General features: G+C 33.8%; 2 protein-coding genes across 4 annotated transcripts; one reads left to right on the top strand and one right to left on the bottom strand.

Moving 5' to 3' along the window:
- The first annotated feature begins 623 nt into the window (after positions 1-623).
- On the top strand, positions 624-26,282 carry milt (trafficking kinesin-binding protein milt). 3 transcript variants are annotated; one of them, XM_088045708.1, is made up of 12 exons: positions 624-710; positions 14,749-14,853; positions 15,135-15,239; positions 19,190-19,266; positions 19,372-19,621; positions 19,749-19,865; positions 19,912-20,341; positions 20,395-20,676; positions 24,245-24,894; positions 24,939-25,183; positions 25,391-25,577; positions 25,630-26,282. In XM_088045708.1, the coding sequence occupies exons 4-12, from the start codon at positions 19,216-19,218 to the stop codon at positions 25,842-25,844; spliced, it is 2,427 nt and encodes an 808-aa protein (XP_087901834.1). In that variant the 5' UTR covers positions 624-710; positions 14,749-14,853; positions 15,135-15,239; positions 19,190-19,215; the 3' UTR covers positions 25,845-26,282. The 3 variants fall into 3 exon arrangements, with proteins under 3 accessions (XP_087901834.1, XP_087901832.1, XP_087901833.1); XM_088045706.1 differs by lacking the exon at positions 624-710 and adding an exon at positions 4,710-4,909; XM_088045707.1 differs by lacking the exons at positions 624-710; positions 14,749-14,853 and having other exon boundaries at positions 15,156-15,239; positions 19,200-19,266.
- Positions 26,244-27,720, bottom strand: LOC148169083 (inward rectifier potassium channel 2-like). Its single transcript, XM_088045716.1, has 4 exons — positions 27,611-27,720; positions 27,060-27,561; positions 26,766-27,019; positions 26,244-26,647 (listed from the first exon to the last, which is right to left on the bottom strand). The coding sequence occupies exons 1-4, from the start codon at positions 27,649-27,651 to the stop codon at positions 26,380-26,382; spliced, it is 1,065 nt and encodes a 354-aa protein (XP_087901842.1). The 5' UTR covers positions 27,652-27,720; the 3' UTR covers positions 26,244-26,379.
- Between the last annotated feature and the right edge of the window lie 58 nt (positions 27,721-27,778).

The raw sequence follows: 27,778 nt of genomic DNA, 5'->3' as shown, positions 1-27,778 counted from the left end.
ATAAACAATTAATTATTCAGAACTAAATTACAGTTGCATGTTTGTTGCTAGACGCAAAAGAAATTTCGCAATTTTTAAAAGAACGAAACAGCAAAAACGAATCTACTATTTTAATATTTGGCTTCCTCAGTTTTCCCATTGTGGTTTTCGGTACCTTCATAAGCGAGCCATTAAATAAGTTAATTTTTTTAACTTTACCATATTTGATCAAAGAAAGCAATTAAACTCAACGATAAGCATTTTATCTACTATTTGAAGTAGATATATGTATTGTGAACAATGAATTATATAGTAAGGTGATAACTGTAATTGGTCGTACAAGTTTGCATCGCGATTTTTTCAAAGTTCTAAACAATGTAGTTTGTGTAGTGTATCGAATTGTTTGGAAATAAGTTTTATTTTTGGGAAAATACATATTGCGCCGCAATGGTTAGTGCATTCATTTTTACATAAAAGTTAATTTCTTTACTTGAACTTTGCAACAAAATGATTGATGCGAAAGTCTATTTAATTCGTAATTAGCGGCTTAACAATGTCACCTTCGTCGTAAAGATAATATAGCAAACTTCACCGAATGTGAACATTTTTTTCTTATTTCTAGGCTTAGTGAATCGTGTTGATATCCAAGCTGGCAGCCCCGGAAGACACGAGTGGCGCCCAGCGCGCGCTAGAAGTAGGTGTTTCTTCACGGGACCAGGAAACTCTTACTGGTGAGTTCTTCTTCGGCTTCCTCACGCATGCATTTCTGCACGTTTTTTTCCGCTTCTTTTCTCCTCGAAATAGAACGAGGATTAATGATATGATCATTGATCGTAAATTTTCGATAAACCTTTCATCTCTTCTTCGGACGGAAATATTGGTACTTAATCAAAAGCGTCTGGAATTCTTTCTCTCTGCGTAGATAACAAAATTTTATTGTAATTATTCTCCCTGGGTTTTATTAAGCGTTTATGTAAACGCTTCCGATCGATTAAATCATTAAGGTAATGAATTACACAATGTTGGGTTGGTTGGTGAGGGACAACACAGGTGTTATTATCATATCAATCAAGTCAGTTTTTTATTAATACAAGTGACGACAAAAAACTTTGAATATCAGTGGAGTTAGATGCGACGTGCAACGAGACACGTTTCCATTTACACCAATCATTATTCTCGATTGCGGCTTTTTGTGCAGTTTCAGAATGGCTTTTTGCTGAAGATTGTGTTAGCTTCACTTTTTCAATTCACGTCTTCTTTTTTATGTTCCATCGTTGGCGCAAGAACTGAGGGAATTCTGATTTTATAGATTCGACGTTTTTTGTAAAGCTCGTGCACTGATTTTAAAAATAAACGGCGAAAAACTCGTCTGGGTGAGTGATAAATAAAATTATAATAAAACTTCTTGGGGTTTTGGAGTCTAAAGAAAATTTAGCAAATCTTATTTACTTTAGCCCCATTGAATTAATTGCTTTCTCGTGATGGCATTAGCAATTTTTTTTTTCTTTTTTTGCATTTTTTGCATTTTTAACAGTCTTCCGACCTAAAAAAATAATTTCACACGTCATAGTTTCATACGTCAAGATGTGTCACCGATAATTTTTATCTTATCAGTTCAGGATTCTGATCTGAAGAGAAATATCTTTTTCTTTCCATGACTCATTTGACGAATTTTATTATAACTGTCAGTTTTGATCAAATTGATAGAAATTTGCACGTCGAATTGACAGTATTGCATAGTCTACACTCAAATTTCCAAACTGTCGATAAAGTGGTGTTTGAATTAGGCCGCGATTGTGTTTACAGCTATCTTCGTAGCAGTTTAATCAAAACGTAGAAGTAAGATAACAGATTTCTGATATTGTGACTAAAATAAACAATTGATTGCAATTTTCTAGAATTTTATGGTGAAATTTTCTGCAATTTTATGGTGAAATTTTCTACAATTTTATGGTGAAATTTTCTAGAATTTTATGGTGATGCTAAATGACGATTTTTCGTTCATTCTGGCCGTTTTTTGGGTTGGATTTGCACAGTGGAGCTCGAAATCTATAAAACTAAATTTGGTCCATTTTCTCTTTATTTCCGTGTGATTTCGTCTAAATTTCCTTGATTTCCTTGTGATTTTGCCTAACTTCCCCTGATTTCTTTGTGATTTCGTCTAAATTCTCCTGATTTCTTTGTAATTTGGTTCAACCTCTCCTTATTTGCCTATGATTTCGTCTAAACTTTCCTGATTTTCTTGTGATTTCGTCTAATCTCCTCTTATTTTTTTGTGATTTTGTCTAAATTCCCCTAATTTCTTTGTGATTTCGTAAAACTACGCCTGATCTAATTGTCATTTCGTCTAAACTCTCCTTATCTTTGTGATTTCGACAAAATTCCCCTGATTTCCTTACGATTTTGTCTAACTTCCTCTGATTTTCAGTTGATTTTCCCTGATGTCCTAATTATTTCCCCAGATTTTCGACTGATTTCCTAACAATTTATGGAGAAATCCGAGCTCGAAATCTAATAAACTAAATTTGGTCCATTTTCTCTTTATTTCCGTGTGATTTCGTCTAAATTTCCTTGATTTCCTTGTGATTTTGCCTAACTTCCCCTGATTTCTTTGTGATTTCGTCTAAATTCTCCTGATTTCTTTGTAATTTGGTTCAACCTCTCCTTATTTGCCTATGATTTCGTCTAAACTTTCCTGATTTTCTTGTGATTTCGTCTAACCTCCTCTTATTTTTTTGTGATTTTGTCTAAATTCCCCTAATTTCTTCGTGATTTCGTAAACTTCCCCTAATCTAATTGTCATTTCGTCTAAACTCTCCTTATCTTTGTGATTTCGACAAAATTCCCCTAATTTCCTTACGATTTTGTCTAACTTCCTCTGATTTTCTGTTGATTTCCCCTGATGTCATAATTATTTCCCCTGATTTTCGACTGATTTCCTAACAATTCATGGAGAAATCCGCTTATTTCGATGCTAAATGACGATTTTTCGTTCATTCTGGCCGTTTTCTGGGTTGGATTCGCACAGTAAAGCTCTAAATTTAAAAAACTACCAGTTTTTATTAAAATTCAACGGCTAAATCTCAAGAAAACAGCAGAAATTTTCACGAAATCTGCAAAATTCGTAGATTCTAAAGGAATGAATGAATTTTGCGTTTGATTTTTGCGTTCGCTTCAAAAATTCTGTAATTTGATATATTCAATAAACGCTTTTAAAGGAACATTTCCACCAAAGTTTACAACTTTAGCGTCAAAATTGTCGAAAATTCGAAAAACTTCGAAAAAGGAAAAATTCGAAATTCATGATAAAAAATTTGTAATTTAGTAAACGTAATAAACGTCTTGCAAGTAACATTTCCACGGAATTTGATTCTTTATCAACGAAATTGTCGAATTCACAGAATGTATTAGAAAACTTCAAGTTCTTTCCAGAAAAAAATTCTAAAATTTGCAATTTATCGTCTAAAATTTTGTAATTTAAATAATAGACGCCTCTTGAGTAACAGTTCCACCAAATCTGATTACATTAGCGTCAAAATTGTCGAATTTACAGTATGTATTAGAAAAATCAAAATTTCGAGTCCTGCCGAGAAATAAAAATTTCTAAAATTCGTAATTCGTGATCTAAAATCCTGTAATTTAGTACACTTTATAAACGTTTCGTTGAAACGTGTTGGTACGCCTGTTTAATTAAATTTGACAAAGCACATGTCAAACAAACTGAAATTGCCGCTTTAACATCTCCAGCATTTGGCTACATAGATAATTTTTGTGGTACTAATATTATGAACGTAAAGAAACATCTTATAAATATCTCAAATTAAAAAAACTCGTGTGATTTATCTGTTAACAGTGCTTACACGGTGTAGGTGTAAACCTCTGCAGTCTCACGCACACTTTTATGACCTCCAAACGTCTTTTTAGTTTCCTATTCAAAAATACCAGATTAAATTAGTTGCTGTATTTCACCTTTTTCCCACGATTTAACTTGTGAAATTCACCAAATTTGCCTGTTTTGTTGTGATTACGGTGTTCGCAAATCCGGAATATTTTTAGGTCGCGAACTATTGATTGACCTACTCTTTGAGTTTGTCAACTCCATTTGATAAGATTATCGCCTATTGCTTATTGGGTTAAAATGTGAAATTTCGTTTCCGTTGTCTGTCGGCTCGTCGTCATCAAAAATAGTTTGCATTTTCTCATGTTATAAATGGATTTCTATAAATACGTCACATCCGATTTTCTTTCTTTTCTTCACACCGCACATAATTATAGCGCTCAAACATAAGTAAACATTGCAGGTTTGAAAGAAAGAATTTCGTAATTTCGGCCCGAAATAATGAAACTTCATGCAAGTCAAATTAAATTAAATTTAGTTGCATGTTTTGTTTATATGATGATTACATTGTTCTTAAAACAGTCATGTGAATTTCACATATTGTTTAAGTTATGAAAATATTTGTGCGGATAAATTAGAGCATGTGTTGTTAACCTCGACATCCCTTAAGATTTTTCGTTGGTTTGCACCTTCCGTGCGCTACCGCTCAACACCGAATCCGACGTTCACATTGCAAATGAATCAATTAAACGTGTCTGGTAGCGTGAAGCATAAAAATTGCATAATTACCCCGTCGAAGACGACACAGTTCACTTGAAATTTCGCCGAGTAAACGTGTTGGAGCGTTTCCAAAAAGCATCTCGACGTCGAGCCAACGAACTAACACACCAGAAGCAGAGCTCCCATTCAGTGAAATTGTGTTGGTGTTTGCGGTGGTACGGTATTGTACGATGCGGCGAGATGCATGAGAGCCGTCCGGCGTCGTCGGGAGGATGCAGCACATGACAGGAAGGCCTAGAGTACGAGGCGGACGACCCGTCAACATTCAAGACTGGGAGAAACAAAGTCAAGTCCTCTCCAATTGGAACGATGGTATGATGATGGGGCCAGTCGCGCCGCATTCGCTAAAGCTGGTGTTACACGCTTTATTTCGCACGGGTTTTGTTCTTTTTGGGATTTTATATTCATCGACGTTTTTGGTTGGTAATGTTTTTTTTTTTTCGTTTTTACGGGTTGGCAGTCGGTTAAAGGTTCTTTAATTCTTAAAAAAAACATGTTTTGTTTGCACGGATGAATGAATATGTGCAGTTGTAGAAAAAGCATAGTGTAAAACTCGCACGGAATGCCTTTTTCGAACGGTTCAAATCTGAAAATATGAACGATATAATAGCCCATTTATTTACTTTCTCTATTTTCTATTGGCAATTTTCGTTACGCAGCAATCTTGATCGATCTAATTACTGCAATTTACATAAATATATTATAATTATAATTTTTAGAACCGTAATATACCGAATTATTCAAATTATTGAGTGAAATATACGCGGTGGTAAATGTCAAAGAAAAGAATTCTTTGGAAATATCTTGTCACGTATGACTGTTATCAAAATTGTACCTTATCAAATTTGCAACAAAAAAAAAATTATCATATTTTTCGTAGGACTAATCGTTTTCAAGATTTAGCGATTTTTTTTTGAAAATTTACAAGAAATAACTAATTTTACCTTCATTATTGCTGATCGTTTCTGAAGACAGACATGAAGACTAAAATTTTTGGTGCGCTCTCAAAATAAAAATTTCTAAAAATTCAGCCTCTTGGTCTAAAATTTTGAAATTTTGCACAGCTGATAAACACGCCGCAGTTATTAAAGCCTCCAAATTTCACTTTTTTTAGAATAAAATTGACAAAGTTACGAAATTTGATAAAAATTAGTGGAAATTTTTGATTCGCGCTCGGAATAAAAATTTCTAAAAATTAAATTTTTTGCTCTAAAATTTTGAAATTTGGCACAGCTGATAAACATGTCATAAACAACTATTAATGCCTCCAAAATCACTCTTTTTGGAATAAAATTGTGAAAGACACGAAATTTGATAAAAATGTGGAAATTTTTGGTGTGCCCCAAAATTAAAAATTTCTAAAAATTCAGTCCCTTGCTTTAATTATAACTAATTTTAACTTTATTATTGCCGATTGTTACTGAAGACAGACATAAAGACTAAAATTTTTGGTGCGCTCTCAAAATAAAAATTTCTAAAAATTCAGCCTCTTGGTCTAAAATTTAGAAATTTAGCATAGCTGATAAACACGCAGTTATTTAAACCTCCAAATTTTACTCTTTTTGGAATAAAATTGTCTAAAAGCTACAAAATTTGATAAAAATTAGAGGAAATTTTTGGTGCGCACTTGGAATAAAAATGTCTATAAATCCCAGTTCCTTGCTCTAAAATTTTGAAATTTAGCATAGCTGATAAACACGTCGCGATTATTAAAACCACCAAATTTCACTGTTTTAGGAGAAAAATTGACAAAGTTACGAAATTTGATAAAAATTAGTAGAAATTGTAGGTGCGCACTCGGAATAAAAATTTCTAAAAATTCAGTCTCTTCCTCTAAAATTTTAAAATTTAGCATAGCTAATAAACACGTCGCAATTATTAAAACCTTCAAATTTCACTGTTTTAGGAGAAAAATTGACAAAGTTACGAAGTTTGATGAAAATTAGTGGAAATTTTTGGTGCGCCCCAAAATAAAAATTTCTAAAAATTCAGCCTCTTGGTCTAAAATTTAGAAATTTAGCATAGCTGATAAACACGCAATTATTTAAACCTCCAAATTTTACTCTTTTTGGAATAAAATTGTCTAAAAGTTACAAAATTTGATAAAAATTAGAGGAAATTTTTGGTGCGCACTTGGAATAAAAATGTCTATAAATCCCAGTTCCTTGCTCTAAAATTTTGAAATTTAGCATAGCTGATAAACACGTCGCAATTATTAAAACCACCAAATTTCACTGTTTTAGGACAAAATTTGACAAAGTTACGAAATTTGATAAAAATAGTAGAAATTGTTGGTGTGCACTCGGAATAAAAATTTCTAAAAATTCAGTCTCTTCCTCTAAAATTTTAAAATTTAGCATAGCTAATAAACACGTCGCAATTATTAAAACCTTCAAATTTCACTGTTTTATGAGAAAAATTGACAAAGTTACGAAGTTTGATGAAACTCAGTGGAAATTTTTGGTGCGCCCCAAAATAAAAATTTCTAAAAATTCAGTCCCTTGCTCTAAAATTTTGAAATTTAGCATAGCTGATAAACACGTTGCAATTATTAAAACCACCAAATTTCACTCTTTTTGGAATAAAATTGTCAAAGTTAGGAAATTTGATAAAAATTAGTGGAAATTTTTGGTGAGCACTTGGAAGAAAAATTTTCCAAAAATCCCAGTTCCTTGCTCAAAAATTTTGAAATTTAGCATAGCTGATAAACACGTCGCAATTATTAAAGCCTTCAAATTTCATTCTTTTAGAATAAATTTGTCAAAGTTACGAAATTTTATAAAAATTAGTGGAAATTTTAATTAATGATTAGAATTTTTAGAACCGTAATATACCAAATTATCCACATTATTGATTGAAATTATTCGTATTATAAGAATTAAAGTCTTTCAAACAAAATTTTACAATTTTGCATTATGTTATACAGAGTGTTGAACAACCCAGTCAGTGCAGGTGCATTAAAAAATCCTATTTCTGGGACGTTCCTGAATACGCACTTTGAGCGCAACAATAAGCTGGAAAGCAAAACCATCTCTTTTGTGCTAAAACACCATAAACAAATGAAATTGCCCACCGTTGTTCACACATCTAAATACGGCAGTTGTTTTAAAGAATGTATAATAAACACCTCGGCGTGATCTAATCAAATAGAACGTATAATTAAACACTTTTTTTAGTTAGAGCGTGCCAAGAATAATGCGTAAGTCTTATTTTCATTCATCATTATCACAGAAAGTGTGTGATTCTCTGTTTTATCACAATGAAAGGATAATTCGCTTCTCTTTTTATCGCACTAATTGATCAAAGTTTTCTATTACCGGAAGTAAATAATTTTTTGCGTACATACATTGTCATTAATTTATGGAAATTACACGTTTTTTCAGATTTTCTTAATAATTAGTCCATTGTCTCTTAAGTGGTGTTATTTAATCGGAGATGATTCAGTGTTAAAAAGTAAAAAATCTATTTTCTATGAGTGTTGAACGCATGTGACCTCTGCTTGCACAACCGGTTTAAGAAAATAGGAGAGAATGCAGCTAGGCCTTAATTTTTCCTCGGACGATCAATTTATAATTTTAGTTATTTCAGTGACTTAATATTTCGAGATAGTGGAAGCATTATAATGAATCATCGAACAGCAGTAATGAAGTAAATAATCGATTCTTCTCACTCGGTTTTATATGCACATTAAAATTGGATACTTGAAAATATCATTGTTTCGTTCAACCACGCATGAGGTGCTCAAAGTTCAAGACAATTGAAAAACCTTCATCTCTGAACATCGACATTCGTTTACGTAAGACGTTTAAACGTTAGCACCTATTTAAAGCGTTGCACTGACTCATGTGTCATGTAAATTTACATATTCATCTAAATTTTATGGGTGCAGCGTGAGTGTAAATGCACCGTTACGAATCTGCATCTTGTAAAGTGCATTCTTTTGCTGTGTGTTATGTAGTACCTGCAAGAGGCTATAAATGCGCGTTCTATTTCCACTGGCCAAGTTTACAATTTGCCCTGTTTCTATCATGGATTTCCTGCATCCGCTTACGAATTTCCGTTAATAAAAGACCAATAGAATAATAATTAAGTCAGGTCACGATTCCATTGTAGTCGTTTTTTTTTCTAACAGTTTTGTTCATTTTTCCACCCGCAGGATGTTAACAGGACTTTATTCCTAGTAAGTAGTAGTAGCACTTATCCGTTTCACATCTTTCGCAGCACTCTAACAATGCTTCCACGATTTATTTTTGTTCAGTGCCACACTCAGATTTACGTCATTCGGATGCATTAAGCATGCTAATTATTTTTATGAATTATGAACCATCCTGTGGATAGTGGCGGCATCTGGCGATAAGATAAATCAAGGTCGATAACCACAAATGTGGCTACCAATCCGATTTCACTTGTTAATAAAAGTGAAAGTGGAAAAAATTATTTCGTTGATTTATTGTAGGTAAAAAGGCACAGCTGTTTCGATGTAAAATTACGTCTCGTGGATATTTTTAAACGTGACGGCCGTTTCTAAAAATGTTTCGTTGCGAATTGCGATGGCTTGTGATGGTCGATTAGTTTGTTTAGCGGTGCATCTTATGGGGTGTAATTCATTATTCAAGAGGTGGAGGGTGAGATTGGGCGCACTCGTGAAATCGAGGGGTAAACCTCCTTGGGAAATCGGTGTGTTAGTCTTAAGAAATCAGAAATCGTTAGGACATCAAGGGCAATTAATAGAAAATTTGAAGAATTTTAAGGGAATAAGGGGAATTTAGACGAAATCGCAAGGAAATAAGGAGAGATCGGACGAAATCTCAAGGAAGTTAGGGGAAGTTATACAAAATTACAAGGATATAAGGGGATGTTGAACGAAAAAACACGGAAATCAGGGGAAGTTTTTCGAAATTACAAGTAAATAAGGGGAAATTGGATAAAAATACACGGAAATCAGGGAAGGTTTTACAAAATCACAAGGAATTATGAGAAAGTTGGACGAAGTCACAAGGAATTCAGGGGAATTTAGACAAAATTGCAAAAAAATAAGGAGAGGTTGGACGAAATCACAATGACATCAGGGGAAGTTTTCCGAAATCACAAGTAATTAAGGGAAAGTTGGATAAAATCACACGGAAATTAACCAAAATGTACTCCTAAAAAGTTTCTGAAATTTTATTGTATTCACTAGATATCAGAATTCCCTGTGATGCTCTAGTATGTTTCGCAAGTTTTTGAGATGAATCATTACCTTTAGGTTTGCTTAGATTTCATAACAAACCGTACAACTATTTTTGGTCGCGAAATATTGATTCTCGCAAAATGCGAGGCCACGATATTGTAGTTTCTCAACAGATAACAAAGTTTTTAAGCAGCGCATCTTACACAACCTGAAATTAGTTTCTTTTAAAAATAGTGAAAAAAACGGAAAATAGAAACGACCCGAAGGTTTTTAACTAATTTCTTATTTAAAATGTAAGTAAATAAAGATGTAGCTTTGTTATGTAATGGGATTTGAAGTTGCCACTTTGTTCTAACTATGCAAATATTTATTTCAATAAAAACTGCATTGGATCTAAATTACTTTGATTTAACTACCATTGCGGCTTTGATTGTCTCGAAAAAGTGGTGAAAATTTGGAAAAATTGCATCAAAATTGTCCCAACATTGCCTACACAAAATGGTGGAGGTGCCGGGAAAGTGGCCAATTTCCGGCGGAATTTCAACCTGATCGTGATAATATTGTCCCGTAATGAATTCTCTGTATACAGGGTGTTTTTTAAATGCATGGATAAATTTTTTTTGTGCTATTCTAGAAGGAGTATGAAGTATGAAAAACCAATTTTTAGGTCAAAAACTGACAAGGTGTAATTAACCCCAATCCTTTGAACTTTTTACACCACTGGCAAAAAAACGCAGCTGGAATGGCTTGTTTCCTAAGCAACCAGCAACTTGAGTTTCTTAACTTTTCAAAATCAGTGGCGCACAAGCAAATTTATTGAAATTTTTGTGTAATTTTAACTCGAAAACAACAAGACTTTTACTAAAACTTTTTTGTCTTAATAGGCTCAAATTGTGTCAAGGCATTTCTACACGCTTTTTGTCGATGCATTTCAAAAACACCCTGTATTATTACTAATTAATAAACCACACAGTAGCTTTTTTCGTTGTGGTTAACATCTTTATGTATCTATTGTGCAACAAATCGTAAATTTCCCATTTGCACAATAAGAAAAAAAGTGTATTGTTATGGATTTTGTTATATAATCCATTCATAAGTCAATATTATTGATATTACCTTCGCAATGCGACGTGCATTGGAGTCAAAATTGCAACACTGAGAATAGTTATGTGATCGCAAAGTGTAAAGTAAATATTTACGAGGCTTTGAATGGCATCATTTCTAATTTGAGTCGACATTCGCTCATCTCCAAAGTTGGGTACAGTCAGGAATAAAAAGACAGGAAAAAGAATAGTATAAAGTAAGAAAAACAAATTCAGAAATGAGTAATTATTCTTTATTTTGCGAGCTTGATGCTTAAATAGTAACGTTTTTTCATCTTCTTATCATTGTGACGAATTTCTGAATTTCTAAATAACACCGTTGGTTTCTTAATTTCTTAATCATTTCTGTGGTTTACTTCTTCAGCTTCACGCGAAAATTGCCTAGAATTATAAAAATAATTCATGAATAGCACACAGCTTAATCGCGGAATAAGCTGAATAGATTTATTTTATATTAGCTTACAATTTTTTTAATTCTCTCTTGCTTCTCTTCATTTCTAGAAAATTCGAACTTAGTTTTGGACCGAATGCAACGAAACTCGCAGAAGTTTTTTTTTATAAATGTCCGTAATTTTAGTAGTTTCCACGCCAAGGCAATGAAAATTGGAGGAGATGCAGCTTTCGATACGTTTAATAACTGTGCCAAATTAGAAAATTTTTGAAACACGAAGAAAATTTTTAGAATTCTTTCTCTTCCCAAAATGAGCAAAAAAAATTCGACCATTTCTAAAAAACTCTATGACATAGTTTTAAACCGAAGACAATGAAACTTGCAGGAGTTATTTCTTTAGAGTCGTTTATTAAACTGAGAGAAATTACAAAGTTTTAGATCAAGAAATGAAATTTTTAGAAATGTTTCTTTTGAGAATCCACAGAAATTTTCTATAAAATTTCGTAATTTTGGTTTCTTTGGCGCTAAGGCAATGAAAATTGGGCGAGATATGTAGCTTTTAATACGTTTAATAACTGTGTCAAATTGAAAAATTTTCGAACCACAAAGAAATTTTTTAGAATTTTTTGTCTTTCCAAATTGAGCAAAAAATTCCGATTATTTCTATAAAACTCCATATCTTTCTTAGTTTTAGACTGAAGACAATGAAACTTGCAGGAGTTACTTTTTTACAGCCGTTTATTAACTGAGAGAAATTACAAAATTAGAAAAATTACGAAATTTTAGAACAAGAAATGCTAATTTTAGAAAGTTTTCTTTGAGGGTCTACAGAAATTTCGACTATTTTGTATAAAATTTCGAAATTTTTGTAGTTTTGACGCTAAGGCAATGAAAATTGGAGGAGTTGCAGCTTTCAATACGTTTAATAATTGTGCCAAATTAGAAAATTTTAAGAATTTTTTCTCTTCCCAAAATGAGCAAAAAAATTCGACCATTTCTAAAAAACTCTATGACATAGTTTTGAACCGAAGACAATGAAACTTGCAGGAGTTATTTCTTTAGAGTCGTTTATTAACTGAGGGAAATTACAAAATTTTAGAACAAAAAATGAAAATTTTAGAATTTTTTTTTGAGAATCCACCAACACTTCGACTATTTTCTATAAATTTTCGTTATTTTGGTAGTTTCCACGCTAAGGCAGTGAAAATTGAGGGAGATGCAGTTTTCGATACGTTTAATAACTGTGTTAAATTAGAAATATTTCGAACCACGAATAGAATTTTTAGAACTTTTTGTCTTCTCAAAATGAGTCAAAAATTGAACCATTTATTATATAAAATTCCATAACTTTGATAGTTTCAGTTCGAAGGCAATGACACTTACAGGAGTTATTTCTTTAGAGTTGTTTATTAACTAAGAGAAATGACTAAGTTTTTGAACAAGAAATGAAAATTTTAGAAATTTTTCTTTTGACAATCCACAAGAACTTCGACTATTTTTTGTAAATTTTTGTAATTTTAGTAGTTTCCACTCTGAGGCAATGAAAATTGGGGGAGATGCAGCTTTCGATACGTTTAATAACTGTGCCAAATTAGAAAATTTTTCAACCACGAAGAAAATTTTTAGAATGAGCGGAAAAATCGTACTATTTCAATATATCTATAACTTTGTTAGTTTTAGACCCAAGATAATGCAACTTGTAGGAGTTATTTCTATAAAGTCGTTTTTTACCTGAGAGAAATTACAAATTAAAAAAAAGAAATGAAAATTTTAGAAATTTTTCTTTTAAGAATCCACAAAAATTTCGACTATTTTCTACAAATTTTCGTAATTTTAGTGATTTCCAGGCTAAGGCAATGAAAATTGGGCGAGATATGTAGCTTTTAATACGTTTAATAACTGTGTCAAATTGAAAAATTTTCGAACCACAAAGAAATTTTTTAGAATTTTTTGTGTTTAAAAATTGAGCAAAAAATTCCGATTATTTCTATAAAACTCCATATCTTTCTTAGTTTTAGACTGAAGACAATGAAACTTGCAGGAGTTACTATTTTAGAGCCGTTTATTAACTGAGAGAAATTAGAAAATTTTTGAACAAGAAATGAAAATTTTAGAAATTTTTCTTTTGACAATCCACAAGAACTTCGACTATTTTTTGTAAATTTTTGTAATTTTAGTAGTTTCCACTCTGAGGCAATGAAAATTGGGGGAGATGCAGCTTTCGATACGTTTAATAACTGTGCCAAATTAGAAAATTTTTCAACCACGAAGAAAATTTTTAGAATGAGCAGAAAAATCGTACTATTTCAATAAATCTATATCTTTGTTAGTTTTAGACCCAAGATAATGCAACTTGTAGGAGTTATTTCTATAAAGTCGTTTATTACCTGAAAGAAATTACAAATTTAAAAAAAAAGAAATGAAGATTTTATAAATTTTTCTTTTACGAATCCACAAAAATTTTGACTATTTTCTACAAATTTTCGTAATTTTAGTGATTTCCAGGCTAAGGCAATGAAAATTGGGGAAGATGCAGCTTTCGATACGTTTAATAACTGTGCCAAATTAGAAAATTGTTGAACAACGAAGAAAGTTTTTAGAATTTTTTATTTTCCCAAAATGAGCAAAAAATTCGTACTACATATTTCTATAAAACTTCATATCTTTGTTGGTTTTAGACCGAAGACAATGAAACTTGTAGGAGTTATTTCTATAAAGTCGTTTATTAAGTGAGAGAAGTTACAAAATTCTAGAACAAAAAATGAAGATTTTAGAATTTTTTTTTTAAGAATCCACAAAACGACTATTTTCTATAAATTTTTGTAATTTTAGTAGTTTCCACTCTAAGGCAAGAAAACTGATAACCAAATTAGAAAATTTTTAGAATTTTTTGTCTTCTCAAAATGAGTCAAAAATTTCGACGATTTTTATAAAATTCCTTAACTTTGATAGTTTTAGACCGAATTCAATAAAATTTTTAGGAGTTATTTCTATAAAATCTAATAAACTTCTAAATAACACCGTTGTTTTCTTACAAAATAATTTCTGTGGTTTATTCCTCCAGCTTCAAACGAAAATAGCCTTGAATTATGAAGACAATTCATGAATAACAAGCACTTTATCACGGAAAAGATGAAGAGATGTATTTTAAATTAGCATATTTTTTTAATTCTTTCTTACCGTTATAGTTACCACGATCCTTGCATTCAATTGAAGAGCATCAACCGCTCAAAGATTGATATTCTCCTCAGCATCAGATTACTTTCTTTTGATACTTTCTTTACAATTTTTGCATTTTTTCTTGAGTATCTTCCAGCATCTGTTTTACCCGTGTGCATATGCGATTGTTAGTGTGTGAATTGATACTTTACCGGTACTGTTATTATTAAGATTGAATATTTTCTTATTCGTGCTTGCCTTGTGCTGTTTCACATGATCTTTTCTTTCAATATAAACTGTACTAACAAGTGATTTTCTTCATTACCAGAGTTGTGCAGTGGAGAATCGCTTCCCGAAGTGGAGATTATCAGTCTTTTGGAAGAACAAATTCCCAAATACAAGTTGAGAGCCGACACTCTTACGAAGTTCGGAGGTAAGTACACTTTTTTTATGTGGGTCATACTTAAAATTCCCCATAAAATTTAACGGCGCGATAACAAACGTAACACTCAGTCTAATTGAAGCTATGCTTGGTCGTGCGTGCAAAGTTTGGAATTGCGCTATTATCGAAACGAAGAAAAATCGGCAACGACCGTTTTTTTCAAGGACGGGTGGTTATTATCTGTTAGTGTAACGATTGTCTTGTGATATGATGGTTGAGGTGCGTCGATTTCGTGCAGTTTTTTGACATTCGTGTGGGTTTTTATTATGCAGGTTACGAAAACCAAGATTGGTTCATACCGTCTCCAGCGTTGCAGATTGACGAAGCCGATTTGAAACTGTCTCCGGATCAAATCCGAGAAACTCTCAATTACTTTCGTAAGTATTCGAGTGCTTTTAGTGCAGATATGTTATTGTTCTTTTATTGTGCCGTTTCAATTAATTTATTCATGTTTTTATAGTCCATTATATAACCCAAATTAACTAGTTTTAGTGGAAAACTTGTGGATATTTTAACGGATTTTTTTGTAATCTTGTCATTGATACGTCATTGTTTATAAAGATGGGAAGTAAACAAGCATGTAAACATGTTTGCTCTCGTAATCGATTATTATCTTTTTGTTATCAGTCTTGAAGTTGTCAGGTGAAATCTGTCTCGGAATACGACAAACCATGGGTTGGTGTCGTGGTCGGTTTATCACTAAATGAAATCTGTTGCTGTTAACATTTGTAAAACGGACAGTTTTAATGTGAAAGCACCGAAATGTGACGAATTTATTTATTTAGATCCGTTTCTGTGGGGCACGAAATTATAGAATTTTAGAATGAGAGGAATAGTTTTGGAATTTTTTAATTGGAGGTCGAACTATAAATCCAAAATTTGCCATTAAATTTTGTAAAACCAACAGTTTTAACGTCTATGCACTGAAATTTGGTGGATTTATTAATTTATGTGTTTATTTGGTGCACGAAATTAAAGAAATCGAAAATGAGTTTAGAATTTTTTGGTCTTTTTGAAGGGACCCAGAAATTGGGCTCATTTTTATAAAAATTCCATATTTTTGATACCGAAGACAACGAAACTTGCACGTGTTATTTCTTTAGAGTCGTTTATTAACTGAGGGAAATTGCAAAATTAGAAAAATTACGAAATTTTAGAACAAGAAATGCTAATTTTAGAAAGTTTTCTTTGAGGGTCTACAGAAATTTCGACTATTTTCTATATAATTTCGAAATTTTTGTAGTTTTGACGCTAAGGCAATGAAAATTGGGGGAGTTGCAGCTTTCAATACGTTTAATAATTGTGCCAAATTAGAAAATTTTTAGAATTTTTTCTCTTCCCAAAATGAGCAAAAAAATTCGACCATTTCTAAAAAACTCTATGACATAGTTTTGAACCGAAGACAATGAAACTTGCAGGAGTTATTTCTTTAGAGTCGTTTATTAACTGAGGGAAATTACAAAATTTTAGAACAAAAAAAAGAAAATTTTAGATTTTTTCTTTGAGAATCCACCAAAACTTTGACTATTTTCTATAAATTTTCGTTATTTTGGTAGTTTCCACGCTAAGGCAGTGAAAATTGAGGGAGATGCAGCTTTCAATACGTTTAATAACTGTGTTAAATTAGAAATATTTCGAACCACGAATAGAATTTTTAGAACTTTTTGTCTTCTCAAAATGAGCAAAAAATTTCGACCATTTCTGAGTTTTAGACTGAAGACAATGAAACTTGCAGGAGTTATTTTCTTAAAGTCGTTTATTAACTGTGCGAAATTACAAAATTTTAGAACAAAAAATGAAAATTTTAGAATTTTCTTTTGAGAATCTACCAAACCTTCGACTATTTTTTATAAATTTCCGTAATTTTAGTAGTTTCCACGCCAAGACATTGAAAATTGGAGGAGATGCAGCTTTCGATACGTTTAATAACTGTGCCAAATTAGAAAATTTTCGAACAACTAATAGAACTTTTAGATTTTTTTGTCTTCCCAAAATGAGCAAAAAATTTCGACCATTTCTATAAAACTCCATATCTTTGTGAGTTTTAGACTGAAGACAATGAAACTTGCAGGAGTTATTTTCTTAAAGTCGTTTATTAACTGTGAGAAATTACAAAATTTTAGAACAAAAAATGAAAATTTTAGAATTTTCTTTTGAGAATCTACCAAACCTTCGACAATTTTTTATAAATTTCCGTAATTTTAGTAGTTTCCACGCCAAGGCAATGAAAATTGGAGGAGATGCACCTTTCGATACGTTTAATAACTGTGCCAAATTAGAAAATTTTTGAAACACGAAGAAAATTTTTAGAATTTTTTCTCTTCCCAAAATGAGCAAAAAAAAAATTCGACCATTTCTAAAAAACTCTATGACATAGTTTTAAACCGATGACAATGAAACTTGCAGGAGTTATTTCTTTAGAGTCGTTTATTAACTGAGGGAAATTACAAAATTTTAGAACAAAAAATGAAAATTTTAGATTTTTTCTTTGAGAATCCACCAAAACTTTGACTATTTTCTATAAATTTTCGTTATTTTGGTAGTTTCCACGCTAAGGCAGTGAAAATTGAGGGAGATGCAGTTTTCGATACGTTTAATAACTGTGTTAAATTAGAAATATTTCGAACCACGAATAGAATTTTTAGAATTTTTGTCTTCTCAAAATGAGCAAAAAATTTCGACCATTTCTAAAAAAAATACATATCTTTGATAGTTTTAGACCCTAGACACGAAACTTGCAGGAGTTATTTTTTTAGAGTCGTTTATTAACTGAGAGAAATTACAAAATTTTAGAACAAGCAAAGCAAATTTTAGAATTTTTTTTTTGAGGATTCACAAAAATGTCGACTATTTTCTATACAATTTCGTAATTTTTGTAATTTTGACGCTAAGGCAATGAAAATTGGGGGAGATGCAGCTTTTGATGTTTAATAACTGTGCCAAATTAAAAAATTTTCGAACCAATTTTTAGAATTTTTGTCTTGCCAAAATGAGTCAAAAATTGAACCATTTATTATATAAAATTCCATAACTTTGATAGTTTCAGTTCGAAGGCAATGACACTTACAGGAGTTATTTCTTTAGAGTTGTTTATTAACTAAGAGAAATGACAAAGTTTTAGAACAAGAAATGCAAATTTTAGAAATTTTTCTTTTGAGAATCCACCAAAACTTGGACGATTTTCTACAAATTTTCGTAATATTAGTAATTTTTGCGCTACGGCAGTGAAAATTGGGGGAGACGCAGCTTTCGATACGTTTAATAACTGTGCCAAATTAGAAAATTTTCGAACAACGAAAATTTTTTTTACAATTTTATGTCTTCCCAAAATGAGCTAAAAATTGCAACCATTTCTATAAAATTCCATAACTGATAGTTTTAGATCGAAAGCAATAAAACTACCAGGAGTTATTTCTTTCTAATCGATTATTAACTGAGAGAAATTACAAAATTGTAGAACAAAAAATTAAAATTTTAGAATTTTTCTTTTAAGAATTCACAAAAACTTGGACTATTTTCTATTAATTTTCGTAATTTTAGTAGTTTTCACGCTAAGGCAATGAAAATTTTAGAAGATGCAGCTTTCGATGCAGGAGCTATTACTTTAGAGTCGTTAATTAACTGAGAGGAATTACAAAATTTTAGAACAAGAAATGCAAATTTTAGAATTTTTTTTTGCGAATCCACAATTTCGTAATTTTGGCAATTTTGACGCCACGACAATGAAAATTGAAGAAGTTCCACCTTTCGACATGTCTATTATGTTTAACCTGGAACTCAACTCTTTTGTTCTATAACAGTACACATTAAAGTGTCAAGTTCAACTTTTTTCACCACAAAAATAAGAACTCAGTGTCAACTGTTGCGTACAAAAGGTCATTTTTTCACCTGATTATGGAAAACAATTAATTGCGACCACTTAAATACATTCGACCTTAGTTTATCCACTCCATCGCTCATACTTGAAACTAATAATGCGCACCTCGTGATCAATCCATCAATTTTTCACCCGGAAGAGTGGGGGCGGCGACTAAATTTACACGCTTTTGTTTACATGTCCCATTTAAGTTTAACCGCAGATTTTTAGCGTTTTATTGAGACAAAACGCTTCTTAACACAAAAATTGTTACGTCAACGTGTCAATATTTACCTGAACTGTGATAATCTTGGTAATTTAGCTATTTTTGGTAAGGTGGGATTATGGAATTGGCACTGATGCGATTGTATCTTTTAGACTACTTTAAATGATAACATATCTGGGCTTTTGTGTTGTTTATCGGGCGGTTAATGTAGATGATAGGTATTTGTAAATGATTTCACTTTTTAGTTCTATGTAGTAACCGGGTGAGCCAAATGACCAAGACCTACGATGACATAGAAGCGGTCACTAGGCTTCTGGAAGAGGTGAGTTGGTGACACTGCTTGCTACTAATTTCATTTAGGTTTTCATTATACCAACATCTCTTATTGTAATTTTTGTCAGTTCATCACTTTTTGTTGTTTTTTTAGAAAGAAAAAGACTTGGAATTAACAGCCCGCATCGGCAAGGAACTCCTTCAAACCAACAGCAAACTTGAGAATACCATAGCATCCCTAGAAACCGATCTCAAAGCAGCTTTAGAAAAAATAACACAACTCAGCCATGAAGTTCATAAGAAAACCGAACTCATCCAAATTCTTACGAATGATATGGATGAGTCGGTCTTTGAGACCGGCTCGAGCGGAAGAATTAATCTGGAATTGATGCAGAAAAGAATGTGTAAGCAAATCTTCATGTCCTCAATTTTTTTCTGTCATGCAAATATAACACTTCTGGCAAGGAAGCGTGTATTTATTTAGATCTTACGTAGCGAAATCAGTCTCTGTCATTACCCAATTTTTTGCAGCTGGTTTAGAAGAGGAAAATAAAGCCCTAAAAACCGAATACAATCGGCTGGCACGAGACACAGAGACTGTCGAAGAAAAGGAGCAAATGCTGTTGAGGGACTTAACCGGACAGCTAAGTAAGGCAAAGAATGAACTAAGCTCGTTTCTACAGTTTGTTTGCAGCTTGCGCCAACACCAGCATGGGCTATTTAGAGGATGAACTCGACCGGCAAAAGGAGGAAAACAGGCTCCAGCACGAGCAAATCTTCACGTTGCAATCGCAGCTGAAAGACAACGAAGAGAAAATCAGCAAGTTCATGTCCGAAAACTACGAGCTCAGTGGTCTCCTGCAGATCACGAAGGACAACCAAGGCAGCTTAGCAATCGAACTGTCGGAATTCAAAGCTCGCTACTATGAAGTGGAAGCTCTCCTTCGAGACACGCAAGAACAGTTGAGGAAATTACGGAAGAAACAAACTCCAGGTGCTCGCATCGCCATGTTCTCATCTTTAGCCGCGACGTCTCAGCCGTTCGATAGTCTGCACAGCGAACTTGAGATGTCAATGCACTCGGAGTTGAGCACAGACTCAGGAATCTCAAATCCCGATATGGTGTACGTGGTGATGCTAAATTCGTACCATCATGGGTGATTTTGCGCTGTTTTAGGCCTCAATATAAGAAAGTCTTCGAGACTGTGCGCTGTGCTTCCCAGAATTCCCTCAGCAGTGCTGATAGTTTAGGTAGTTTACACTCAGGGATCGGTGGATATGTTAGCAGCACGGCGATGGCCGGCGGAGGGCCGAGGATGAGCGTGAGACCCCAAGTGAGCGACTTGAGGAGGTCTTCAGGGTCTATTTATAGCAGCAGTTCTCTTGGGTATCCCAGTATTGACTCCACTGGACACTCCGACACCGAGTACAGTCAGACGGATTCGGATGAAGGATATCCGTAAGTTTGCAGAGATTGGTTCATCCAGTATGAAAAATACGATTTATGACAAACACCAAATTTCGTCGCTGGTGCAATGCTACCATCATCAGAGCGAAGATTAAACTAAAAACTAACAAATAATTTCGATATTGTTGAAAATCATTCATCTCAAGGGTTTGAAATTTAGTTAGCCACCTGCTAGAAACATTTTGTCAGGAAGGCGTGCAGGCAAAAAATGTCTCGTAATTTAACCCAGTCACAGTGTAGAATCCTTGAAACAGAAAGATTGCTTTTATGTTAAGGCTGATAAAGGTTAAGGTTGTTATTATAGACAAACAGGATTATTATGAAAGGGTGAACAACCTAATAACCAATGGTCTTTATCAGTCACTAAGAAAAACCCATTGCTCAAAATAATCAGAGAAGTCGCTAACACAAAAAATGTACCAACCTTATTACCCCTCAGCTTAAGTTTAGATTAAATATTTACGACTCGGTTGTAAAAAAAATTGTATTGTTTTCCAAAAATTCATAAACCGGGGAAGTCAGTACGACCAATTGTTTTGGCCATTAATGCTCCGACTTCACTTTCAAAATGGTGGACAAATGAATTTAATAATTTAACGAAAAATCAGTAAAAAATAATCTTGCAGTCAAAAATTCTCTTAAATTCATCAATAAAATCAAAAACGAACAGTTGCAAGAGGGTGAATTATTAGTTCCATTCGATGTAAGTTCTCTATTTCCAAGTGTCCCCGTTCCACAAACACTTCTTTGGATGGAAGAACTCCTAGTTGAAAACAACTTCAACCCGGACATCGTCAAGGAATATTTTTTTATTAAAAAATCTCTATCTTTGGTAGTTTTAGGTCCACGGCAATGAAATTTGGGGAGGTTACTAACTAAAACTCGTATTAACTGTACCAAATTACAAAATTATAGGGCGGCAGGGAGAAATTCTGTAATTTTTTATTTTGGGGATGTAGCAAAAATTTCTTTTTTTTTATTAAAATATGTGACTTTGTTAATTTTAACGCAACGGCTATGAAATTTGAGAAGGTTTCTCATTTAGATTTACTTATTAATTGTGCCAAATTACACAATTATAGGGCGCAAGGGGAAAAAATGGAATTTTTTATTTTGGGGATAAACCGAAAATTTCGGGTTTTTTTTAATTAAAACCTGTAACTTTGGGAATTTTAACTCCATGGCAATTAAATTTGGGAAGGTTACTAATTAAGACTTACCTATTAATTGTGCCAAATTACAAAATTATACGGCGAGAAGGAAAAAAATTGGAATTTTTTATTTTGGAAATGAACCGAAAATCTTTAATTGTTTTTATTAAAATCTCTAACTTTGGTAATTTTGACCCCACGGCATTGAAATTTGGAGAGGATACTAATTTTGATTTACTTATTAATTGTGCCAAATTACAAAATTGTAGGGCGCAAGGGAAAAAAATGGAATTTTTTATTTTGGAGATAAACCGAAAATTTCGATTTTTTAAATTAAAACCTGTAACTTTGGTAATTTTAACTCCATGGCAATTAAATTTGGGAAGGTTACTAATTAAGACTTACCTATTAATTGTGCCAAATTACAAAATTATACGGCGAGAAGGAAAAAAATTGGAATTTTTTATTTTGGAAATGAACCGAAAATCTTTAATTGTTTTTATTAAAATCTCTAACTTTGGTAATTTTGACCCCACGGCATTGAAATTTGGAGAGGATACTAATTTTGATTTACTTATTAATTGTGCCAAATTACAAAATTGTAGGGCGCAAGGGAAAAAAATGGAATTTTTTATTTTGGAGATTAAACCGAAAATTTCGATTTTTTTTAATTAAAACCTGTAACTTTGGTAATTTTAACTCCATGGCAATTAAATTTAGGAAGGTTACTAATTAAGACTTACTTATTAATTGTGCCAAATTACAAAATTATACGGCGAGAAGGAAAAAAGTTGGAATTTTTTATTTTGGAAATGAACCGAAAATTTTTAATTGTTTTTATTAAAATCTCTAACTTTGGTAATTTTGACCCCACGGCATTGAAATTTGGAGAGGATACTAGTTTTGATTTACTTATTAATTGTGCCAAATTACAAAATTGTAGGGCGCAAGGGAAAGAAATGGAATTTTTTATTTTGGAGATAAACCGAAAATTTCAATTTTTTTTAATTAAAACCTGTAACTTTGGTAATTTTAACTCCATGGCAATTAAATTTGGGAAGGTTACTAATTAAGACTTACTTATTAATTGTGCCAAATTACAAAATTATACGGGGAGAAGGAAAAAAATTGGAATTTTTTATTTTGGAAATGAACCGAAAATTTTTAATTGTTTTTATTAAAATCTCTAACTTTGGTAATTTTGACCCCACGGCATTGAATTTTGGAGAGGATACTAATTTTGATTTACTTATTAATTGTGCCAAATTGTAGGGCAGCGAGAAATTTAAAAAAAATATATTTTGGAGATGATCTAAAAATTTCATTTTTTTTTATTAAATTTGTAACTTTGATAATTTTAACGCAACGTCAGTGAAATTTGGGGAGGTTACTAATTTAGACTTGCTTATAAACTGTGCGAAATTACAAAATTATAGACCAACAGACACAAATTTTGGAATTTGTTATACTAGGAATGAACTGAAAATTTCAATTTTTTTTAATTAAAAGCTGTAATTTTAGTAATTTTGACGCCACGGCAATGAATGAATGAATTTGGACAGGTTACTAATTAGCACTTGCGTATTAAGTGTACCAAATTAGAAAATTATAAGTCAACAAACAAGGATTTTGGAAATTTTCCGGGAATTTCTTCTTCCAGCATGAATTGTCTCCGTTCATTGCTGACCTTTTTATGAGCCGTTTTGAAAAGGAACTTGAATCTGAGCTTGAATATTTTACAAAAATCTGGATTGGGTATGTGGACGACATTCTTGCCATTTTTGATACAAACAAGTCAAATATTGAATCACTGTTATCCAACGATTAAATTTACTTGCGAAATAGAGAAAGGCGGAAAGCTTCCATTTTTAGACACAATTGTGTTTGTAATTAAAAATAACAACAGATTAGAGTTTGATGTTTATAGGAAAGAAACCAGTACTCTTCGCTACATCACTGCAGACTTCCATCATTGTCCTCAATATAAATAAGATGGCGCGTCTGAATTTTCTTGTTTACAGGCTTTTGAGTTTTCCATTAAACAAATTTAGATTCACAAAGGAATTAAAAATTAATTAATTAATTGGAAGGTTCGAAAAATCAAGCGCCACATTGATGAAACTTGGCTTCGTTTAATTAAAAATGTAAACAATTGTAAATTTCTACAAAAGTCTAGAATTATTTAGGAACAAAATTGTAATAATGAACTCAACGCTTTTAGCATATAAGGACGAATTATTTGCTAGTTTTTAGTTTAATCATCGCTCTAATGATAGTAGCATTGCTATCAAAACGCGCGTCTGCATTTTTTGTCGAAATTTGGCCTTTGTAAATAAATTGCATAATTTTTGTCAACATCAAGATCCAATAAATTTGATTATTTCATCCACTTTTCTCACTTTTTCCAGAGGAGCGGCACAGAAAGGCATCCCTGGCGTCCCCGGCGCCGCCGACTTAGAAGCGGCTCTTAAGCGCCTCACCCCTGGAGAAGTCCTCGCCCGCAGAGCCAACCTCCAACATGGCCCCACTTACGGGGGGTACGAAGGCGACGCGTATCTCCCCTTCGGCTGTCGAACGCCCGACAGTCTCATGTCGACAGGCTCCGGTAATTACATGGGGTGGAAATTACCGGAGAAGCTCCAAATCGTGAAACCCATGGAAGGGTCGCAGACCCTCCACCACTGGTCGCAGTTGGCCCAACCGACGTTCGGCGGCCTCCTGGAGGAGAGACCTGGAGTGAAAATCCGAGGCGGTAAAGAGCTGGAGGAAATGGGATTGGAATCGTACGGCCTAAGCGACTTGGAAGAGGACGAAGAGTACACGAATCCGGGGAAAATGTTCGATTCGTTGGCTCCTACTTACACTTTGACAAACAGTACTGTGATGCACCCGGACGATGGAACCTTCGTCACGCCGAGTAACCGAGGAAGTCGCGTTGCTTCGGTGTGTTCGAGTATACAGAACTCTCCACCTCAGACGCCAGGACAGTTAAGTAGAAGAAACTCTTGCAGTACCTTCTCGACAACCTACGGACTCGCGAAAATCCTCAACGAGAGAGGTTCGGCACACTCATTCTCGCCATTGTCTAATTTAACTTTGCAGGGATTAAAGCTGCGACGCCTTCGGCATTTAACACTCCTTGTGGAGCCAACAGCTTCACTCCCACAGCGACGCCTTGTAACAGTCCAGACGAAACTCCTTTGCATTCGCGGAGTCACTCGCCGGAACCGCTCAGTTTCCCTCAACTTATCTTAAGCTCTGTGCCGCAGTTCATTAAAGATACAGTTGTAGGAGGTGGTGCTAAAAAGAAGATCAAAGGGAAACGTAGCAAACCCGAACGAGCGGAGGTAAATAAGTCATTTGCTGCTCTTTTTATAGTGGACGCTATGTTTAACATTGAATAAAAATACAGTTGCATGAGAGTAAATTAACCCACCAAGTTGATGAAAATCGTTGTTAAAAATAAATAAATTTCCTAGCACCTTTTTGCATGTTTGATTTGACATTTTGTTTGTTGTGTGTCTGTATTTTTCTCACCCGCCGCTCCGTTTTAGAGCCTCATAGGCAAAATCGAGCGCATCGGCATAACCAACCTCATGGGGGCCCCCGGCGCTCTCTCCATATCAGCAGGACTCTACACGCGCCCCGCTCTAACTAGTCCAATGGCTCAGTTAACTTGTCTCTTACCAAGTCATCCTGAGAGCACATCCAAGAAGCCGCCAAACATTCTTCCTGTACAAAGTAAGTCACTATGTTGACTCCACGTCTCTTTAATGTTCAATGTTAATTCAAGAAAAATCGTCTGGACTCGGCATCCCGGGGAGACCTGGCAGCGGCGCCTTGAATAAGAGACTTGAGCAACTGAGTTCGAGGAAGCAGCGGCGACAAGGAGTGACACGTTCTGATCTAGGGACTGTTTCAACGAAGAAACTTCCTGAGCCGGAACAAACTTCGACTTTGGGTACTCTGAGTTCGTTGTTGTTCGGGCGGAAAGGGGGGCTGTTTTAGAGGTCTTAGCAGTATTTATTTTTGTAATCAATAGAAAGAACATCCGCGCAATAAGTCAATTTTCGTTTTAGTTTGTTTATCGTGTGATATTTTCTATTATTTTTTTTTTTTTTTTGTATTTCATTGTCATTTTTATTTTTATCGTTTCCTTCTGGTGCTGTGGCACAAAGTGTTATTTCTGTAACTTTCGGTGCTGTTAGTTGTATATAAAAGACATGTACAGAATTTCGGTGCATGCTAATCACTTAGCAAACTTAAAAACAGTAATAATCAAAGTAATATCAAGCGTAGTAACAATTAGTCCGTTTTCGAATTGCAGTAAATGTTACAATGATCAAGTCTTCAATTAGAGAAATGCTGTATAAAGTATTTATTTTATTAGCGGTAAACGAATGAGTATCTAGTATTATGTTGTAAATAAAGACGATATTAAAGTGGTTTTATTTAACTTTACTATGTTTGTTACCACGGGGGCCGAAAATGTGCACTTTATCAGCCTAGGCTGCTATCACAATGTCATGGTAACCACCATAATTTATCCGTTAGATTCCACGTGTTCTCTTGCTTCCAGCTCGTTTTGTATTGTCCTCAGCATACTCGAACTGCACAGTGGCGTATCACAAGGGACGAGTTTGAAAACGTCTTGTTTATTAATCGTGTATTGTTGCAACTTGTCGTTGTATTCCATGCAGGACTTGAACCGGAAACCCCACAGAATTTCGTCGTTTAAATAGGAAGTTTGACTGGTCGAGTACTGATTTGTAACCAGAGAAGTCCCGGAAAGAATCGCAAATATCTCGAATCTGAAACAAGAAAGGTAAACTGGCTCGTTCAGGTAAAAACTAGTTTCACTCTGTTCCAATCTGATTCTTATTGTAATCAGATTAAGGTGACTCTACTTTTATTGCGTTAACTTGGTACCTGTTATTCATAAAATCGCTCGCTGTCCACTTCCAGAAAGGACTCGTCTCGTTGATTTCATGCACGACGTCCGTCGGCCACAGAAACATTCCACTTGAGGTGACTTGCAGCTCTTGCATTTCCACGGAAAAATTTCTTTCCATGCCGTCACTCGTGTTGATAAAATAAATGGTGACTTCGGGCTCAATCCCATGTTTGTTCAAATAATCATTGATTTTAAACACGAGGCAAAGTTTCCCGTTTCTTAAACAAATCTGAGACAGATTTTAAACTCGCTGGATTTTTACCACTCACCCCGCATTTCTTACTGAAGAAAGCCAATCCGTCCTTTTTCATCGGTTTGCAAATCTTCAAGAAAACAACAGAAATGAACGCCCCGTCTAGAAAAATCGACACGAGGGTGCTGAGCATTAGATTAAACCATGCGAATCGGCACTTTTCCGTTGGGAAAAGATACCCGTAGCCTGTGGTAGTGAGAGTTTCTATACTCAGGAGTAAATAACCAGTGAAACAGTGAGCACCAGAGACACACTGTTCAGAGACTTTCGTTTCTTGGAGATCTCCACTGAACCACGCATCTAACATCCAAATTCCGGCGAAAGCCAAGTAGAAGAACATGTGGGTGAGGATTACCACCAGAGTTACCCATCTCCAACGGATGGAAACGAGAGTGTTGGCAAAGTCTTTGGTAAAACGGTAGTATTTGTAGTACGGAACGTGGCTCAGTTGAAGATTTAATTGGCCGCTTTTGGTCATCAGCCGGTGGATTGTGGTTTGCTTGCCGTTTTTGGTGAGGCTACAAGGAGATCTTCCTCGAGGAAATGTGCGAAATTGTTGAAACTCACCTTCTTGAGCGGACTTTTTTGATAACGTAAGGAAACTCCATTTCTGACTGATACAACTACGTGTTTATTATGTTTGCCTTTTTAGAGTTAAATGTGGGTTAATCTCCAGGTAAATATGTCGGTTATTAAAATAATAAAATTATCTTATCAACCAAAGTAAAAAAGTTG

The sequence above is a fragment of the Gnatocerus cornutus genome, chromosome 9 (genome assembly GCF_029298725.1).
Source record: "Gnatocerus cornutus isolate USDA-ARS CGAHR chromosome 9, icGnaCorn1.1, whole genome shotgun sequence".
Classification (NCBI taxonomy): Eukaryota; Metazoa; Arthropoda; class Insecta; order Coleoptera; family Tenebrionidae; genus Gnatocerus; species Gnatocerus cornutus.
Note: the sequence above shows the minus strand (reverse complement) of the source record. Positions and strands in the feature narration are given on the sequence as shown.